Below are 22081 nucleotides of genomic sequence, written 5' to 3'. Positions count from 1 at the left end.
TCTATTTGAAACTGCTGCTTTTCTAAAGTTTTGAGAACATATTTTCCACCAGTTGCGACATCATCAGAAGGCGCCCCTGTCACTCCAGCTGATCCACAGAATCCCTCCTATGATCTCATGAGCAAGCCAGCATTCAATTAAGAACATGTGTGTCTAAGCCTAGATTACTGGGAAGAGTAGAGACTGCTTAGTGTTTTGGCAACAGTCTGTCCTCTTTGACTGATGCTCTTATGGGGGAAAAGATCTTGCCAGCAGTTGCACTAACTGACCCCTCTATTATTGGTCACCACTGTTAAATACCTGGCAGTGTAAGACATCTCTCTTAGTAAGATCAGTTTATTGACAAGAGTGGATTTTATTTCCATATCTTTTCAGCATTCACCCCATGACAACATCATATTTGGATGAATTACAAGTACTGTGTATATATATATATGTATGTTATTTACTTCAAGATTGAAAGGATCCAACTGAACTTTGCTGTATGTGAAGGAGCTTAAGTGTCAGCATCACCTGCAATGGAGATAAGGTGATATTTACTGATTGCATCATGTATTCAGCCCCCTAAGTCAGTACTTGGTCAAAACACTTTGACAGAACTGAGTGCAGTCTCTGCCAGCTTTGCACAATGGTTTTATTTCATCTTTTATTCCTAACACAAATTACTCCAGCCTATTGGGTATAGTTGATGGAGTGCAATAATCAAGCCTTACCATAAATCTTCTATTGGATTCAAGTTAGGCTTTATCCTTGTGCTTCAGGTCCTGACCATTTTCTTCTACAATTTGCCTGTACTTTACAAAATCCATTTTCCTCTCAATCCTGACCAGCTTCCTCAGTCCCAGCTGAAGTTTTGTCTGATCATTAAACCTTCTGTCACTTTTCTGCAGAATATCATGCACAACACTTATGTCTTTTTTCGCTTCATATATCTTTCTTGCCACTCGTATATTTGGGCCAGTTTTGTGTATAGTCCAAGATACTGTCAATGCACGAATTATGAACAGTATTGAAATTAAAAGCTTTTTGTTAAAGTATTAATTTAGTGTTGGACAACATGCTATTCTATCCAATAACATATATGAAGCATGCTCAGCTTCCAAACAAGTAATGTTTAAGGTTTGTTTTTCATGAATGAAAACTGGCAGCCCAGTTTCTTTCACTAAGTCAAACAGATGATTAAATGACTGATAGAGTGTTCAACATATTTGAGTCAGAAGATAAATGGTTCTTCACATGCATCTGTGTGGTTGATGTGACCTGTCATATGCTTTGCTTTGTCAGGGAGCACTTTTGTGTCAAGTGAAGGACACTTCCTAGGAAAATCTTTTCCTATAATAGCTGCAACTGCACTTCATTCAGACATTCCTCACTCAAGTGCCTGAAATTCTGAGACCACTAATTTAATGGATGCTTTTTTATTTGTACTAAGCCATATCAAATAATAAAGCTTGATAAAGCTTAGAGCTGTTGGGGAAAAAAAACTTTTGAAATTCAATTATTACTCCCTCAGAGCTATGCATTCCATCAGGGTTTGACTCACTCAACACTTCATGATTTATTCAGTTTAAAGAGAAAACCAAAATACAGAATCTCTGCATATTGTTCATTTATGAGCAGTGTAATAGTCATTTGATAGCAACAGGATATAAATAGTCATTATCTAATGTAGCAATGGGCAGTCTCCCCATAGAGAAACACCCTTTCCCCCTATGATGATGATGTCATCCTGCTAATGTCTTTGAAGTTTTTCTGAAGTGCTCAGTATTGCTGATGCATGTTTTAACAGCCTTGTATAAGCTGGTTTTGTCAAACTTGGTACTTGGATCTTCACATTGTTGTTAGCCTCTTAAGTGCTCTGGATCACATTTTCTCAAGTTACTCAAAATTCTTTATCTATCTTAGATTTTAATTTTTAATAGAGCTTTTCCACAAAATTCTTAAGCCATTTTCATCCACTCTTTGAAATTCCCAAGATAGAATAGTTATTGCATTTGGTCATTTGAAGAGACGATAAGAGGAGAAACAGGACATAAATGGGTGTGTGGCTTGCACATTTTTCTTCTGTTTAGGAGTATGAGATAAATTAGTGTAAATATTCACTAATGGTATGCTAGCTTGTCAGGGATATTTGAATTAAAAAAATTCACCAAGACTAAAACAGAAATGATTAACTAACCAGAAAAGAAGCATTTACAAATCACAGCTTTTATTATAGCCACTTTAACACTGTGCTATCTTCACTCAAGGTGTCACCTGACCACCATGGGTTTCAGGCTGAGGTTCTTTGTTGTGTCCATATATAAACTCCATTGCAGCTTTTCTTACCCTTGGATCCTGTGGGCCCTCTCCTATATATAAATTGCATCACAAGTGCAAATAATTATTATTGTTGTTGGTGGTGTTATTGTTAATTAAATTAGAAAACTCTCTGAAACTCCCTTAGGTTCCATGGAGCGGATTTGTGATGGTAACTGCTGGAATTGTTTGTTTTTGCAGAAAGACAGTAGAGGAAAGTTCTCCATGAATGTACGTCACAATGATGATGACAGACCAGATCCCACTGGACCTGCCACCTTTACTGAATGGGGAGATGCCTATGATGCCTCACATGGTTAATGGGGATGGATCACAGCAGGTGCGTTATTACATCATTGAAAGCCCAAGAGCTCAGACAGTCCATATTAGTTTGTGCAGTTTCTGTTCTGAATATAATGTCCGTGTTTTTTCCCTGTGCGGCAGATATTGTTCGGTTTTGTGGTTGCACGCATGTTTTTTATCAAAATTTTAAATTGGTTATCCACAGTGCTTAATTGTAGCACAAATGTTATGTTCCTGTAACTTAACTGTCCGCGGCCATAAGCCAATTTTTGCAGAAACATTCAGTTTACACTGCTGTGTTTTGAAGGTCCAAAGACTATATGAGCACAGCTGGTGTTTTAAGACACTTCATGCCAAAAGCCTAGATTGCATATTAAGTTGTAGCCTTTAGAGTTGACTTTTCTCACTACAAAATGTGGTAAAAGTTGTGCTTTTAGATAAAGACTGGAGTCTGGTCTTGAGAGTGAGGCAAATTCAGGATTTTAATTCACTTGGGTTACTTAATAGATCCTTCCAAGTATGTTTTGTTATTGCATCGGAATGAATGTACAACTGCATTTAACATCATTTCTTTTGAAAATGTAAGAAAGTTAAAATAAATGGAAACTTGTTCAATCGGAACAATGTGCTGTCTCTGCCCTCCCACCTTGAACCATATCAGAATCATAAACTGTGGGGACATCCAAATTTCTAGGAATTAACTGAGATTTTCTGCTGCACCAAAAGCAGACTGAGTTTTTCTTTCTGTTGTTGGACTAGTTTTACGGTTAATCTCTGGAGGGTCAGATCATCACAGAATGCAACGAGAGGAGAAAATCTTTTTCTTAAGATATGAAACGGTAACGTTAATATATTAATAATATTTGACTCATCCTCTTTCTACCTTATGTGATGCAGTGCCTGGTGTCTATTTTGCATGTGTTGTCAAGGAAGAGTCGAATCATCGTCACATACATACTGTGTATATTTTTCTCATTAAATTAGAAATAAGGCAGCAATGTATTGCTCCTACCATGGCTGATGAAACATACACAGCCTTATCTGAAGTTTGTTTCCTTGCTTTTAATCCATCAGTCTTTGTTTTCATACCCAACAGTGCTGGAAAGGCGTACAGCACAAGTGTGTTGATAGATGCTGTGTAATATGTAATTTGCTAGTACCATCATCATTGCTGTATTGCAGGCGCTGGAGAGCAGGCTGGTGTGTAAGAGCTCTGGGAGGTTGTAAAAAAGGCTTTGTCGCTTTGCTTTTTTTTCTTTTTAAACCTCAGTTGACAGTGCAGAATACATCCTGGTAACCATAGCAACCTCATCAGCAGCCCGTCCTGCAGGAAGTGGAAGCCCAGAATTCACTGTATTAAACAGCGTGATCAGAGAATTGCCAATGATATTGCAAAGAGGAGAATAATGATAAAATCCTCTTACTTACCTGTAGAGCTTAGAGAGTCTGAGAATGGCAGCACAACTTTTTCATATATGCAGACAGCTATATACTGTTAACAACGTCTGTTCAGACAATATGATGGTAAGGAGCTGTTAATTCTCTACTGACACTTCAGATCAAGTTAGACTTTTTAAAGTACTACGAAGCAGAATTGTTTTTTATCTGTGGTATGACAATCTTTATATTATAAATATATATATAATTTTTTGTCAATTTTAATAAGCTGGTATTATTTTTTATAAAAGGAATTATTTATTAATTTATAAGTATTTGTGTATATTTCAGGTGTTTAGACAAATCTAAGCAGTTTGGGAAAACTAATGTGGGAGAACTGTGCATTGTACTAATTGAAAAACAGATACAAATTGGGTTATATTGGATGTACAGTTCTTTTTTTCTCAATGTAATCTTTTTTTTTTCAATGTATTTTTATTTTCAGGCCTTTTCTTTATAAGCTTCAATGTAGTTCAAGTCCAGTTTAGATCAAATTTGGAACCTTGAATTGCTGATTTTTTTTAGTCTAAATTAGTATCAGAATGATGAAGGTGAATTATTGCAGAAGTGACCATTGCACCACCAGCTAAGAAAGCTTTTCCATGTTTTTTTCTCTTAATGGCAGTTATTAAAGACAGACTTGAAGTTTTAGATTGGTGCTTTCATCTGTTGCCTCCATTTCCGTTGGTTATTGATTCATGCTACCTTCTTATCAGTTTTTTTTTTGCAGAGATTCTGTGAATATTGCTTTGGACTCTCCACTCATCCACTCAGACATTTTCTTTCTTCTGAATGACATATTGTTAGAAAATCTGTTAGTATTCCTGTTTTTCACCACAATCTTGATCATGACCTAAATGTCTTTTGTTAAGCATTATACTGCTGAACTAGTTGTGTTTGTCCTATTTATTTATGTCTGTTGCTCATTTATTGGTTTTATGTGTTTCTTTACTGCAGGTCATTTTGGTTCAAGTCAACCCTGGAGAAACATTTACAATAAGAGCAGAAGATGGGTCCTTGCAGTGTATTCAAGGTATTTTAAAAATATCACCTTTTCTTTTTTTATAAACCCTGCCTGCTTTCTTAAAACACCATGACTTTTCTCAACCATGACACAGCTAAATGCTGTGCAGTGGCTGCATAGTTAAGTAGTGGATATGTTTTTATACACGTGGTGGATATGTTTTTATCTGCAATAACAATCTGGGTTCACATTAGTCAATGCTTTTGAAAATAAGTTCTACCTGTTAGTTTTCACTGTTTTGTCCCTAGCATAGATTTGCTGAAGATGTGAGTTCTTATTTTAAATTTAATAAAGCACCTGCTAGAAATCTTTGTAGTTATTTCAAATGATCTAAAGCAGATCTGAAGGATTCTTATTGGTAGCAAAGGTCTTACAGGCCAGAAAATCAGCATTCTCATTAATGGTTTCAGAGGGCTTATGAAATCTGCTTTGTCTTGCATTGTGTATGCAAAAAAGAGAAAGAGGAGTTGTGTTGTCAGAGATCTGTGGAAATGCTTTCATTCAGATATTGAAACAGCTAACCAAACGACAGCAAAATTTACAGCTTTACAGTTTGTTCATTTTCTATTAGGTTTTACTGCTAAGTGGAACCACAGTTTCTCTGTGATTCAATTTTTAGCCCATACAAATCACTAGAAAAACTTCATTCTCAACTAGGCTGTTGGTAAATTAATTTGCAGATGATCTATAGCAGCACTAAATGAAACGGGCATCCTGCTTGAAAATTAAATAACTGCCTTTTCTCGTCTTTCATTTCCAGATTTACTGCAGCATTGGTCCATAGGTTCTAGAAATTGAGCTCTTAGAGTTCTTACCATCATTTTATCAATTTCCTTGTGTCTGTAGTAGCCTTGCTTCCTGCCTCCTGTCCTTTACTCCATTTAGTTAACCCAAATTTTTAGTCTGATACATTTTTCACAGTCTCATTCACACACTGACTTGTCTGCTTCTTCATTTTTTCAAGTTTTGTCTTCGTCTTCTGATAAGGCAGTGTTAAGGTTTATGAAAGACCTTGGTCGTTTTGGTTAAATGTCTTGAAGATACTCCTTTTAATCAGACAATTCTTACTGGTCTTATCAAATGTGAGAATTACCAAACATAAAAAAGTCAGTGCCTTGGATTTCTATCACTCCTGTTACTGTTACTGTCATTAGGATTTCGTATGCTTACATCTGAAAATGCTGTTATCGTGGTGAATGCAAGCATGTCATATACAGTATTGTGAATTGTGTGATCAGTGTAAAACCAAATGCCAAAATATGGTGAAGCTGCATGTCATGTCTTCCATATTTTCTGTCTCCTTTATTTACATTATTGAGCTAGTTTTACTTTGCTATCTTTCACAGATTTTACTGAATTACTGAAGTAGCTGTTTTATTCTAACAGCTATTTTGGCTAAGGGCCAGACAGTGGAAGTCTATATAGACAACACAAAACAGTAGATACTAAAAAAAAACCAGCATAAATCTCAAATGGGTATATATACACCCTAGATCCCTTGTCCTTGATTATTTTAATTGAACATGGTCTAGTTTTCAGGTTTGTTTTGTCTCCTGTATAGACTCCCAAAATAACACATTGTTTCTGATAGCTATGTAGTGGTACGAAAGGGAGGTTGATTTTCTGCATGACTGGTTGGACGAATGAGCTAGCCAGGATGTGCTTGCTTTCCACCATACACTGGGAGCTCTTGAATTCTTTGCTTGTCATAGCCAGCCATGGTTCTATGTAGAAATTATCTTTATTCCGCCTTTTTATGACTAGATGTGCCATCTCATTAAAATAATCTCCACCTCTGTTGTATAATTGGGCTTGGGTTGGAAAAATGGTATACATTTTAATTAAAGGCTGGAAGTGGTTTAATCACAGTATTTCTGAGAACACAGTCTGGGCTAACTGTTTAGCTTGAGGAAGAGTTAATATGAATGCTGTGCTGGCAGTAGGGAAAGGAATCTGGAGTTATGATGGAAGTAATCACATCTTTCTTGAGCTTTGCTTCTCTTTCTGTTGGAGATTGTCTGCAATCTTCTGTCATGGGAGCTAAATGAAATTAGCATGCAAAACAGAATCCTGGAGAGCTGTGGACACATTCTTGAGCATACCTGTCTCTTCCAAATGCCTCGGTTGAAATGTGTTGGACTAGAAGCAATAAGGTCTTCTGACTTCTTAGAATCCAGCTCTGGCTAGATGTACTTTGGAGACTGTCATAATTAGTGGCTACGGGAAAAATGCTGTTACTTCCACAAAAGTAGGAGCGCTAACTATTGCCAAAACATTTGGCAAGGCATTGCAGAGCTTTCAGCTTTTTAAGGGCCATGCTTATTTTACATGACCAGCTTTTATGCAATTTGGAGTGAGAGGGTTTATGGCTGCCTGAGTCTGGCATTTTAGAAGGAGTTGTAAAAATGGAGAAGGAATAAATACTGACCATTTTGGGGTACAATGTATATTTCTACCATTAATTAGTAGAAAAAATCTGAATTCTCTTAACATAGTTTTATCATTCACTCATAGCTTGTTGTTCATTTTCAAAGATGATTTTGAATTTAATCTTCAGGTTCCTCCTGAATTCAGCTGGCTCATCTCCTCAGTCCAAGATAAAGAAGTATCATAGACCCCCAAGGCCTGGGAAGCACCATGCTGTTCACGTTGGAGTTAAAATGTTGTCCACATGTTGACGAAATGTGAATTGGCATGTTCACTTTGGCTTGGCTGCAAGCGTATTGTTGGGATAAGGGGCAGACGAGTTGGAAAGACTTGTAAAGATTTGGCAGCCATATTGTTGACACAAGATAAGAACTACACGTAGCATATCACAGCCTTCGGTTATTCCAATATATAAATGGTTCAGCCCTGCGCTGGTTCTCTTTTGCAAATGGCCAAAATGTTCGGTTGCTGACATTGGATAATTGTAACAGTCCTGCATACAACGGTCTGTTTTAAATTAAGTTTATGGTGTAAAGAAATTGTCCAGTCTTTCACCACCAAGAGCCCTCTTTTCATAGCGTGAAGTACGTTACTTAAGTTTTTCTGGGGATTTTTCTTCATCTATCCTTTGTTCTGTCCCAACATAATATAGCTGCACGACAGAACGATGATAGAATTGTGCTGCTTATATGGGGGAAAAACAGTCTCTCTTTGAGCTGTCATGTGCGGGCTGAGAGTGGAAAGCTGGCACGTCTGAGTGAAAAGGGATGGACACCTTGTATGCCTTGCATGTCTGTTTGCTTGTTTTTTTTCTGTTTTTAATTCATTGTGAGGATATGCTAACACATGCTTTTCTGTGAACTGAAACTTGTTCAATCCTTGGAGCCCCAAACAACAACCTTTTTTTATTTCGTGGAATTACCCTCCTTATAGCCCATTTGTTCCCACTATTGTGCTGTTTGTGTGCTGCCAAGCTTTGCCCAAAGTGTGAATGAACTATGAGTGTTGCACACATAAGCTACATACATGAAGAATTAAGACTGAGGTGCCGGTCTTATGGTCAGTCATTCAGGAAGTGATTTTTCTTCTTGGAATTTTATGTCAAACATCACATATATACTTGAATTTTCTCTTATCAAAGCTTATACATAAAAATGGTTAGCAGGTTTAATTAAAAGTGTCTACTACACTAGCAGTCATCTTGAAGTTGGCAAGTGACTGCTTTTAAGAGAGAAGCTTCTTTGTCATTATCCCAAACCTCAGGGCAGCACCCTAGGTTTAAGTTTTTATATAAAGTAACTACTGTTTAGTTTGTGGACTGTTTGGTTTGCAGAACACACAAAAGGATTATCTTTTAGATGTTTGGCAATTGGACTGGCAGTGTATAGCTTTAGTTTAAAAAACTATTGTATAATTATCTTTACTGTATTAGTCTTTTTTTAACCTGCAGCTAAATTATTTTTTTAATCAACAATAACAATAAAAATGTGATTGTTCGGGGGTTAGTACTGTTATCTACTAAATGAATTTGGATTTACACAATGGAATAGGCCACTTGGAATTTTTCATTCATTCTTTTTGATTGATGAGAACTTGTGTACATTTGACTCATGTGTACACTGCAACCTTTACTAGTAACAAACTGACAAAAGTTTCAATTAAGCAGATGAATGTTCTAAAATTAAAAGCAATATTGAAAAAGTACAATTTTGCCCAATTAAAGCTTGGCCCAGCAGTGCTGTGGTCTCTTTAGGTTTCATAGATGGAATAAATCATTGCAGCAGTACCTTCATTTCAGTGGTTGAGACCTGTGTTGAGTTTATAGTTTTCCATTTCCAAGGTAGCAGTCCACTGCTGTAGGTACTTATAGGTTTGTGTTTGGGAATTTGTGTTGTTACTTTTAAAGAACAATACGTTCTTAATCCTCCTGCTGATGTTGAATATTGTCCTCCGAGTCCTGCTGATCTCAGCACCACTACCCCTGAGTGAGTGGCATCTCATTAGCAGAAGCAGAGCCTGGTTTGTTTACACTTGCCTTAGCCAGTTGTATCTGTGTGCTAATTAGGGTGAGAGCAGTCTTACTGTAATCTGTGCCGTGTTTATACAAGGGTGGCCTTTTTACTGTTCAGTTTAACAGTCTCCTACCAAACCTCTCTCATTCAAACGAGGAACACTCAGATGTTCCCCACACTAAGACCCGAAAATGCTTTTTAAGGCTCAAATTAAATATCTCTAGAAGGGGGGCTTTAGGTTCAAAATGTTTAAGTTGCTTCTCTTTTATTTATTAAAAGGTAATATGTCAAGGAATTGTCATAATTCTGCAGAGTCCAATAACATTAAAAGTAGTACATGCTTAGAAATGGAAAACTTTATCTGCAAGTCATTTGTGTGCAGTTTTCTTGGCCTGTTTACTGAAAATACAGAATTATTTTTGTGCTTCCCGTATCTTAAAAAACCCTCCATGTAGCTCTGTATCATGTGGATAGACTGTTGATCCTTCTTTGCTTATTAAAATTATATAGCTTAATGTATTTTGAGAGAGATTAATTGTATTAATGATATACATACCATTTAATAGACAGGGAGAGAAATGTTGTTTCAGGATGTTTTGATTAGAAAGCAGCTACTCCCTGTACTACATTTTGCGGATGGCAGAATGTCTTAAGATGAGCCATTTGTACTCACTGTGTGTGATTTAGGTGCAGATTTCTGAAAGTGGCAGGTATTGGATTCTAGACCACCAGTAATGAAAAATTGAAAGATTGTAGAGCTGGCAAACAATAAATTAGATCAATAAAAGCCATTGTACAGTACTTGGGAATATGTGTTTAGCCCTGGGGGGACTGTTCAATGGGAGGAATTTGTTTTATTTACTGTTGCCTGACTTCAATATCACAGCCAGGCCCCCGGTAAAATCAGGTGAAAAAAGAAAAATGAAATGAATTATTTTGTCTGTGCGTTATTTTATTCAAATGCTGGGAAGGTATTTGGCAGATGTGGTAATTGGAGGTTCTGACACAAGGCCCATTGATGTGGTTTCCCTGCCAGCTGTGAACGTTTCCTGTTTGTATCGTCTGGTCAAAGAAGAGAAGCCTAGGTTATAAACAGTCCTGCTTGAGCTTATCAAGCAAAACCTTTCATCTTTAATACTTTTAGACAGATGATGGCATTTGGCAGATAAAGGAAAAATACAAACCCCTACTGATTTTGACTGAGATTGTTGACCTTTTATTCTGATTTTACAAAGACCATTCTTTGGCCACAATGTGCAAGATCCGTTAAATTACAGGTTTACACCAACACAGTCGTGCTCCTGGCGTAGCAGATACATTTCCTTACCAATAAATTCTGAAACAAAAGTTGGAGACAAATGTTTTGCCACAGGTCTGCATTCTCATTTGGTTTGTTTAAAAAAGGCTGAAGCACCATCCAAGTATTGTCAGCTGGCCTTCTTCTCTGTCTGAAACTCTAAGTACAGCTAATTAAAAAATGAAAAAAATCAGCTGTTTTCCTGCTGGTTCTTGATTTTAATTGGTTAATTAAAAATAAGCACAAAAATAATCCACTTGGTAATATCAATAGCATCATGCATAAATTCCCACCTGAGGGTTGCGTTTTCAACCTAATTGCACAAATCCATTTTTTTGTGGGTTTGAGGAATCAGTTTATACTGAGCAAATTTTAAAATGCAGAACCTTGCTTTTAAGAAAGTTTTAAGTTTTTATATTATATATCTTGCATGAATTTATATTTGGATTGTCACAGAACCAAATTTTACTCTTGTTTATTCACATATAGCTTTAAAACTCTCACCCCCAGCCTCCAAAAAAGTACATAAAAAAGAAGCTATGAAGAAGTAAAATAATCAAGTATGAATATTAGTACTCTTAAAAATCATGGTGTTATACCTTATCTGATAACATGCCTCAGGTTATCAGATCTCCTCACCTCTGTGTGATCCAGATTTCCAACTATATATGTATTTTCAAGTTGGAAACCTGACTTCCATCAGACTTCCATTAGTCGTTTGTAATTTTGTGGATTTCATTTGTTTTTCTGAAAAAATGAGAAATTGATTTGCTCTAATTACATATTTCATTAGGAAGACATATTCCAGTCTGCAAATGGCAATTTAGCAATAGTATCCAACACAGAAAATCACCTAATTACAGCAGCCCGTACAGTATGACTCAGAGCTTCGCCGAGACAGATTTTTTTACATACAATCTAAACTGCTTCGCTTCTAGGATAGACTTAAAGGAGTACAGTACCTGTTAAGCCATCCGACTGTGGAGCACTGTATTTTTTTATGTTTTTTTTTAAAGTATCTGTTAATGTACCACAGCACATCAGCCCTTTGTCTTTGCCTGTGATCCAGAATGATTCGCTAATCCTTTGGATGATTGACAATTCCATTTTTTTAAAAAGATAATTAACTGTGTCTTCCCACATTTTAACTGAGAAGTCATATGAACACTTTTGTGTAATACCCCCAATATGCTAATCTTTTGATGTTGTATCCTGTATTAAACTTAATTTTGAAGGCTCTTTTTAACTGTACTCTGGGACTGTATTACTGTAAATATTTCTTCCAAAAAAAATTGCATTTCAATTTAGTTTTTTTGGGTTTAAAAATAGTACTGTTGATAACTGGAGGCTCAGGGCGAGTGAGCTCTCTTCCAAAGAATCATCAGATTTCTCCACCCTATTTGTTGTTTGCAATGTATCATGATCAGCAGGAGAATGGATCATGTCTCGCAATTCAGGAATGGTAATGACTTAATACAGTGTATTACCTTGGATTTGGGTTTCTCACATGAATAATAAACAAACTTGCATATTCCTGGCTAAATTAAATTTGTGATCCAGAAAGCTAAAACTGGTACAACAATTGAGTCCATTGTTTAACAGCAGAGAGAGAAAAAAGGGTGCTGAAATTCCTTGTCTTTAAAGTGTTACAATTCTTGCTTTTTGTTATGTCTGCAATTACATGTTCTGCTAGAAAATTTGGGAACATAGCTTTTTAAAGACATAGAAGCTGGACATGCTTCTTTCCAGCTTTGGTTCATACATTTAAAATACATTTAAAATGTTTTATCTTTAAATTACCACCTCAGTAAGTGTTCTTTAGTGGAGTTTTGTAAGAGACTTGATTTATGGAAGCCTGGAAAGGGAATCTTTTCTTTTGCCGCAGGCAGCACAGAATAAATGACCTTGTAATTTCCAAGTTATCAATGACATCTTCAACTTTTTTCCTGTCTCGACACCTTAAATAGGAACAGTGCTTTATGGAAAAGCAAAATGTTGTTGGTTTTTGGCTGTGATGGTTTTTGAGTTCTGTCCTTTTTCAGCTCTGATTTATGAATTGGGTTGCTTTAATGTTGTAACAGTCTGGGTACCCTTCGGTTTGTGTGCCATATCGCACATTGGAAGCTTTTGCCTTCAAGCAAAGGTGATCTTAAAAATTTCAAAGAAAAGATGGAAGCTTTCACTGCCTGTTCTGATAAGCCATAGAATGTCTGAAAAGCTCCAAAACAATTCAATGTGAAACCTGTTTTTGTATATCCCAAAATTACTTTTGAGTTTCTGGATGTTCTGGTATAATTGGTATAATTTTTTGTACAGTATGTGGGGTTTCTTACCGTTTCAGGTGGGGATCTCTCCGATTTGTCTGCATGTCTATCTGTGAGTGTGCATTTGTGAACATTTCCTCTATTTACTACCAAGCTGGTTTCATTTCAGACTCCAGCTGTCCAGTCTGCCCCAGTGCACTCACTTTAGACTGACTTTAAGGGGTGAATAAACACTGGCTAGTTATCAAGCATCCAGGTTCCTAATCCACCAAAAAATAATCTGCCAGTTTATGTGCCACTTTGGTCTAGTTCTGAAAGTTAATTTGAGGATTTCATTTCATAACTCTTTCTTTTATTGATTTTGTACTCCCTAACTCATTTAGTGCATTGGTAGAATTTGTTGCTGCACACTTCATCTGAATCTCGGGGATTGATAGATGACGTTTCTGAAGTATGTCTGCTCAATTACTCTTGTGATCTGAAATGATTTCAAGCAATGTTTGTTTGAACTGTACACTGATTTTAAACCATTGCCAGAACTCCACTGGGGCCTAGAGACCTACTTTTTCTAAGGAATGCTGAAGCTCCTTCACTAGGAAGATACCTGAAATAACTGAAGTGTAACTATAGATGTGAATGCTCTTTTGATTCCATTTGAAGTGATTAGTTGCTGTAATCGATTTCTCATTCAGATTCCAACGATTCCACTTAACTCAGGCTATAGGTGCACAATTATGGCATGTGTTTATGGCCTGTGAAAAGGACTCAAATATAAGACTATTTTAGCAGTCCTATGCCCTAGGCCATTCATGTGGAGGTAAAGGACATTTTTTCACATTATTACACAAAAATATATGAAGTGATGACAATGTTGATTTCTCAAACAAGATGGAAACTGAAAACAAGAGCTCCTCTACTGACTTGGTATATAGAAACTTTATGGAACGGTAGCCCTAATTGGGAGACTAGTTCCTGGAAGTTCTAGAACAAGAGTGTCCGTGACTAGCCATTCTTTTTAAATGCAGCTTTTACTGTTATAGCTGCTAAGTATTCCAGGGCTGTTTTATTTGGATTCAGTGGCATGCCACAGGAAAAAAAAAAAACAGAAATTCCTTCTCTGTCTACTGGACTTATGTGTAAGCAATAAGAAGACCAGAAGGTTACAGAGTACATTTGGAACAGCAACAATTTGGACCCAGTGCCTCAGCGAATGTGTGGTGCAGTTTTTAAAAGTATTTATTCCAGATGTGTTTGAACGGCAGTTGCGTGCTCTTTTTTTGCGTAGTCTTTTAACGCATAGATTGCATGTTTGAGTCTGCATTAGAACCCTCTGATTTAAATATGCTTGTTGCAGACAGTTCCAGATCTCATCCCTTTGTTGTGCTGTAAGCATTTACAGACTGCTTGGAAAGGGAAAGCCTGCCATTTGCATACAGTTAACGCAAATCTTTGATGTTTGACGAGAGTTAATCAGGCTTTGTCTTCCTCGGCAGAAAATCATGAGAGGTAGCAGGATGGTGGAAAGATATGCAGTGGAATGTTTGTCCTCAAACACAATGCCCTCAGATTCAAACTCCTTTAGGTTAGAGCTGTCTTGCACAGATGTGCAAACACTATCTTAGTGATGGTCGAGAAGATGACTCTTTGAACCTTTGTCAGGTTTTGGGGCATTTTGACCTCTGCTGTCAATGCAGACCTGGATCTTGTGTCATCATTAATTGCAACAAGGAAATTTATAGTGACAGAAAGGAAAAGGTATTTTGGTAATGCCTTATAAGAGCAAAACAGTGACTTAATAACAAATCATATTCAAGTTTATAATCCTATACTTTTCAGAGGCTAAGAAAGGCAATCACATGTTAAAATGAATGCAGACCAATGGACATTGAGTTGTTTAAAAGCTGCTCTTAAAGTAGCCATAAATATCATATCTTGTAGATTAAACCCTTAGTGTGAATATTTTCAACTGGGACAGTCTGGAGAGCCAGGAGATGAAAGCTCATGCCTGTAGTCGCAGTAGCATGTCTGCTCCTGTCTTCACTGAAATACCAGGCTAAAGTACTTCCTCACCTTCCCCTCGACAGACACATAGAGCTTGTTGGGAACTATTCATTACATCCCTGTCTTGAATGAGTCAGCTTTTGGGCACGCGACCTGTCACTTCAAAGGTGTCTAAGCGCTTCATCTGAAAGTTTTCAAGCTGGGGGGAGGGTAGATTCCTCTCTAGGGGAAAGGTGATAAAAACCTGAAGTTTTATTTGCTCACCAAGCAATCCTTATTTCTACCTTCTGATCTTCTTTATTGTTAGTATGTTTCTTTTGAAAAAAGATTGTGTTACCACAGCTGTTTGGTGCTTGGCATTTCAGCTCGAGGTGAGCTAGGATTGTGACACGGCTTGTATCACAGAAACTCAAGCAGGTTACAGGAACCTTTAGGCATAATTTTTCCTGTAGGTTTCCCCCCTCCTGAGTGAATATTCATTTGCCTCTATACATTAGGTTGCTGTGTTTCTCTCAGCAAGCTAGCAGCTCCAGACAGTCAGTATGTGACCTGGCAGCCAGCTCTGCTTCCTGCTGACGTGGCTGTTCTATATCAGAGCTGCTAAAGACTGTATGGGATTCTGCAACCCCCTTCACCACCCTCTTTCTTTGGCAGGCTGAGGGTCTGTTACACAATGAATCATTTAAATATTCATCAGCTGTTAAATATTTACTTGACTGGGACTTTTTTTTATTTTTAGGACTGAACGATTAAACATTCCTTCTCCTTTTTCATAGGTTAAAAACTTGCTAACTGTGTTTCAAACGATAGTGGAAAGTTGTAAAATCTCTCATATCCTGTTATCCTGTTTGCTCTGCACTCATATCTTGGCCTGGCTGGCTGTCTTCTGGTGTATCAAAAGCACTTCTCCGATATCGTCACAGATTAATTAGAAAAGACAAGTGAGTTGTGCAGGATGTGCAGTATGTGTCACGAATCTCTAAAGCACAAAATTTAAAAGAGAAATGTGTAAAGTATCAAACATTTGGAACAGTTTATAAAGTGTGATGTGGTCTTTTCTTTTGGACTTACAATACTCAGTGCATCCTTCCTAATCCGTTACCACTTGCATAACAAATAGGAAAAACTGTTTACACCCTGCTATTAATATTCTTTAAATTCCTGTATTCTTCAAAGCAAAGCAAAGATCTGATTGTGTCTTGAGAAAAGCATAGACATTAATATTAATTATTGTTTATTAATAACATAAGACAAGCTAGAATATGGAGATATTCTAGCATTCCACATTAGCAAACTTCATTTTTAAAATGTGCTTTCTTTGGGTAACTGAGTATTTCTGTTGTGTTGCTTCAATGTTGAGGTTTGTGACGGGATACGGCATGATGATATTTAAGCAAATTGAAGTTGACGATTTATTTTTCAAGTTTTTCCTTTTTGTCTTGTGAAGATAAGGTAGTCATACACCTTCACATTTTTTACATTTAACTTCATTGTAGTGTCTGATTTATTTCAGTTTTTCAATATTTGAAGCCCTTTTGCATACTCTGGTTGGTTGGTTGCCTTGGAACAGTTTGAAGCGCTGATGAAAAGACCATATGCATGTTTTCAGTCATTGTATTTTTTTTTCAATAATGATTTGCTCATAAGTCCCCAGTTCGTTTTTCTGCCCACGAATCATCATTTTCTGAGGCTAACCGCTGTGGTCCCTAGAAATCCATGAAACCACACTTCCATTCATTTTCCTGATTGTTCCGTTGTGACTGGGTTTGCTGGTTAATGTTGCTTCCATAGCTTTCTGCTCATGTACTGTATCATCACGTTTGGAATCTCATGGACAAACACAGATAGCAGCAGTTAGGAATGCTGAACATTTTCACTGATGTGTCACAAAGGCCTTCCATGGTCTTTTGTCAGTCTGCTTTCCTTCTTACAGGGTTGCCTTTCCACAAGTGATGTTTAGAAAGTGTCTCTAGTCAGTTGCACAAAAACGCCATAAGTGAAATTTGCTCTTATATTTTCACAAGTGTCCCTTGTTGTGCATCACAGCTAATCACACTGAAGTCAACACCCTTAAAGAATTATTTAATGTTCAAAACATAAAACGTTTACTAATGTTTTATTCAGTTGCCTATTGGGCTTGTATTCAACAACCAAAATATATGACCAATGCATGCTATAAATGACAGATAATGGATGGGGCATAGAGTATCATGTATGTACTTTCACTTTTCATAAAGTATAGTCTCTGTTCGCTACCGTATGTTTTCTGTACCAGAAAACAAGCTCATCTGTACCACACCAACACTGATTTCCATAAGTGATTCAAATTGCAAAGCACTTTTCACACCTCCAAGGGTGTTTGGCAAGACTGAATGCTCTTGTTACAATGACTTTTCATTCAAGGTAACAAGTGGGCAGTGGTGATTACAATCCTTGAAGGCCTGGCACACCTTTTTAATGTGCTACTTCTTACTTATAAACAAGAAATAACAAAAAGTAAAAAATTCCATTGTTCAAAATTCAAGAGGATTTCATCACGGGACAGGAGAAAAGGAAGTGTATATTTTTACGACATAACGAGTAGATGGAAAGAGCTACTTCTTTCTGACAGGTTGAAGAATCCAAATACTCGATCCCAGTGAAGGTTTGGGGATTGATGAGAGCTGATGGAAGCAGACAAACCAGTTCGGAGTTACAAAGGCAGGCAGAGAGCTAAACAGGAGAGGTGAAAGCAAGCTGAATGCGAGCACAGTTGTTAGGGCTGAGCAGGTTCGGCTGGTACACAAAAATGATATAAAAATGATATTGCAGATATCAAAGCTTTCTTCAAGTACTTAAATGAAGAATTGAAGACTGAAGTCTGTTTTAGCCTGGGCCTTTGATCACACTACAGTGGTAGTGCTTAGTTAGTTCAAAGCACCGCACAGACAGGAAGCTCATCTAGGTTGTTTTAATAGCATCTTGAAGGTTTATAGTAGATTTGTCAATGAGCATAGCCAGTCCCTAAGTGTTTACTCTTAAGTTCCTCATAACTGAAGGATTTTAACCTTTTTCCTTTTACGAAGGAGTGGAATGCTAAGAAAATATTTTATTTTTCGTTCGTAGTAAGAAAACCCCTTCTCAGAATTTTATTTCATGGTGTAATTAGAATCGAGGTCTTTGGTCATCAAAGCATACTCTGTATCATTCTTTCCATGCAGCCATTGTAGAACTCTGTAGATTAAAGGTAAGATGGTCAGGGTGCAAAGCTGGCTGCTGTGTCTGAGCCATCAGCCTTAATCCTAATAGCTGGACAACTTATCCACATAGTGCGTTAATGTTTGGAGCCATTGGCGGGAACCAGTGTATGTATCTTGGGCTATCTTAAGGCGGTGCGGTGGCCCTGTAGCTAAGGATCTGCGCCTGTGGCTGGAAGGTTGCTGGTTCGTATCCCATGGCTGGCAGAGGAATCCTACTCCGTTGGGCTCCTGTGCAAGGCCCTTAACCCCAACTGCTCCAGGGGCACCGTATAAATGGCTGACCCTGCGCTCTGACCCCAAGCTTCTCTCCCTGTCTGTGTGTCTCATGGAGAGCAAGTTGGGGTATGCGAAAAGACAAATTCCTAATACAAGAAATTGTATATGGCCTATAAAGTGATCTTATCTTATCTGTGAATTCTGGATTTAGAAATGGAAATGGATTTGTAACACATGTAAAACAGCAGTAAGAATCTGTCTGGTAGGCAGCAGCTCCATAGCATGTAGTGCCAATTAAATGCATTAACTGTAGAAGCTTTACCCCTGCCTGTAATGGTGACTGCCGTTGAGGTCTGTCTTCGGCAGCCACAAAAATCCAAGTGTACTGCCTTCCAGCCAGCTGTGCCCCTCCTTGCTGATGTTTGTTACATCATCTGGTAAGATAGCAACCAAAGTCTTAGCTTTTGTGTTTATTTAGGAAGTTGTATGTTTTTAAGGAATTTTGTAGCAGGAAAATCCATTAAATATTTTCATAACTGCCCCCAATGCATGATAAATGCATACCTTGACAGGTAAACCTGTCTTTAATGCTGATATTTTTAAAATTAGATGGGTCAGGTTATAGTGGACTTCCTCTGAGATACCCGGAAGAAAGTCTTTTCTACAGATGAAATTTCTTGCATTTTCATCCTTCATAGAATTAAATGTCTAATTCATGCTTGCAAAATATTTTGTAGACATTATTTCCTTAGTTGTGATTACTAACATTATAATTAGGGATATGGAGATTTTAAAGAATTGCCTCAAATTGCACGTTTCTAGTGCAGAGGTTATTTGACAGCCCATTTTGAATGCAAGGGTACATTAATACTTGGGCTAATCTATCACTGAGGCAGGTTTCCAAAATGGCTGAAATTGTTTTTTAAAAACTAACGATTCCCGACTATCAACAAGTATATAATTCTGTTCATAACAATGGTGTCTGTGCCGGTAGTAGATTAACATTAGCCATATTGGGTTTGTATAATATGAGATTGAACATTTGAAGTTCCTCTTATATACTGTACCGTCTTCTATGTTTTTATTGTCTGTTAAAATAACAGACTTTTCCTGTATTTTTTATGGTATCAGTACAAAAACAAAGCACAGCAGACTGAAAAAATATTTTTGAAACTTGATTATAAAAGCTTCTTAAATACTCAGAATGCTGGGAAGATCCAGAGAGATAATTAGGCCTGTTAATCTGGACCGTGCTGTGACTGTTGACATCGAGCCCTATAAAGTGTGAAGCTTTGTGAGTGACTGCAAGGTTTCTGTGTGAAGCCAGTTTCGCGACACACTGACAAATTTGACTGGTGTTTGCTTTTTGTGGTACTCATCCTCTTCAGGGCTTCCCAGAAGCTTAACAAAACCTGTCATGCGGGTGTGAAATCTTCCCTGCTGCAATAAACAATAGACAGTGCAACACCTTTAGCTGTGAGTTTCCGTCCAAAGAGATGCTTGTGACTTGTATAACAATGGAGTAACACTTTGTGGACTAGGGGTTTCTGTTTGCATGTGCTCCTTACTCTGTCAGAAGCAGGTGTGGAAAATATATAGTTCCAAAGTCTCTCCTTCCCTTCTTCAATGATAATTTAATAATAATAATAATTACTTACACTTCTATAGTGCTTTACAGGTAATGGGGACTCCCCTCCACCACCACCAATGTGGTGATGTGACGGCAGCCATAGTGCGCCAGAACACTCGCCACACATCAGCTATCAGTGGGGAGGAGAACAGAGTAATGAAGCCAATTCATAGATGGGGATTATTAGGAGGCCATGATTGGTAAGGGCCAATGGGAAATTTGGCCAGGATGCCGGGGTTACACCCCTACTCTTTTTGAGACACGCCCTGGGATTTTTAATGACCACAGAGGGTCAGGACCTCAGTTTTACACTCATCCGAAGGATGGCGCCTGTTTACAGTATAGTGTCCCCGTCACTATACTGGGGCATTAGGACCCACATGGACCGCAGGGTGAACGCCCCCTGCTGGCCCCACTAACACCTCTTCCAGCAGCAACCTTAGTTTTTCCCAGGAGGTCTCCCATCCAGGTACTGACCAGGCTCACACCTGCTTAGCTTCAGTGGGTTGCCAGTTGTGAGTTGCACAACGATGTGGCTGCTGACTATATTTGAAAATATCCTGGTTACTGGTTTGTATGTTCTGTGCTTGGATTTAAAATACCCTGTGTCAAATTTTCCCTCTACTCTTTAATATGTAAGGAAATAAAGAAAATAAGAAACTGTTTAACAAGATTAGAGCAGTTGTTGAAGATTATTATTATAGATTATTTTGGAGGTGTTTTCAACAGATTTTGGAAGTGAAAGAGGAAAGGAAAGTTGAAAATATTCTGTTTAGTTAGCAAATTGGGGAAGCAAGGGTATTCATTTGTGTAATCAAAATAAAAAAGGGCTGTTGTTGCACTATTTTTGACCTTGGTTGGTAAGTGGCTTCAGAATCTTTCCTGACCTTGCCCTGGTTTTATCAGGAATGTTATTTCAGGTCATCCTGAGCCCAGTGTCTTTAGGGTGTTGAGTTTTGTACGCATATGCTGTATTGGGTATTCAGCTCACAGCTATGTTTAGGTTTAGAGCACTTGAAGAAAAGCAATAGGATATTATTTTATGGATGTCAGAATGAAGCAAAGCCTTACTAACCCCGATCCCGGTTTGCTGTCTGTGTGTGCTGATTGCGAAATGTGAAAACAAGACCTTATTATCAAAATGCTTTACACATGCTCCTGTCTAAATCCAGCCTTTTACCTGTGACAGATCTGAACAAACTGATTTGGTCGGATGAGTTTGCCTGTTGTCGGGATAATAGAATCAACAGGTGTACATGAAGCTCATACGGCACTTCCAAATGCCTGGGAGATTTTTGGTAAATTCACCACATCTGGAGAGAGTATCACAGAAGCAGTGCCGTTTCTTATTGACCATAACATTCAGTGTTACACTGAAAACTTAAAAAAATTCCCTTTTGGGGTCTTCAACAAAATCAAGGAGTGTTTCAACTAGTTTTTTTGGTATCAGATCATAGGATGGGAGAGATAAACCAAGGAAGCAAAAATGGCCTTATTCTGGGACAGAACCGGAAAGGTTGCTTGTGATTCAGATACAGTAATTACTGTGAGAGGGCCTAGGGGTGCTGAGATCCTGCACTGGACCGCACTAGAGGTGCAGCTCTCAATTTTAAATAACTTGCACATGGCCAAAGAAAAGCTTTGGGGCATTTTGGCACATGGCATTAATTTGCACATATACTTTACTGTGCATTATTACAATAATTAAGTACAATTTTTCTTACTGGAGGGAAAAGAATTATGCTTCCGAGTGCAAATCAATCACTCTTTACGAACAGGAGTTGTGCTCATGAATGATTATTATTACTAATGTGATTGTTTTTTGCAATCCGTTTAACTGCATTCTTGTGTTCTTCGAAATAATTGTTCATTGTATTATTTTATGAGTTCATCTGTTGGAGTATCATAGATGACCTAAAAAGAAACTACAGAG

The 22081-nt window shown here is 37.7% G+C and overlaps 1 protein-coding gene across 3 annotated transcripts in view; it reads left to right on the top strand.

Moving 5' to 3' along the window:
- Positions 1-22081, top strand: part of LOC148836714 (fibronectin type III domain-containing protein 3B-like) — a 161631-nt gene that overhangs the window by 32888 nt on the left and 106662 nt on the right. For 2 of the 3 annotated variants that reach the window (XM_088913964.1, XM_088913965.1), the window contains exons 2-3: positions 2500-2638; positions 4996-5071. In XM_088913964.1, the coding sequence (XP_088770090.1) occupies positions 2528-2638; positions 4996-5071 (187 nt within the window). In that variant the 5' untranslated portion in view covers positions 2500-2527. The remainder of the gene's footprint in view (positions 1-2499; positions 2639-4995; positions 5072-22081) is intronic. The other variant, XM_088913966.1, reaches the window with a different exon arrangement.

Source organism: Atractosteus spatula, chromosome 4 (genome assembly GCF_055471065.1).
Source record: "Atractosteus spatula isolate fAtrSpa1 chromosome 4, fAtrSpa1.hap1, whole genome shotgun sequence".
In the NCBI taxonomy this organism is placed as follows: Eukaryota; Metazoa; Chordata; class Actinopteri; order Semionotiformes; family Lepisosteidae; genus Atractosteus; species Atractosteus spatula.
Note: the sequence above shows the minus strand (reverse complement) of the source record. Positions and strands in the feature narration are given on the sequence as shown.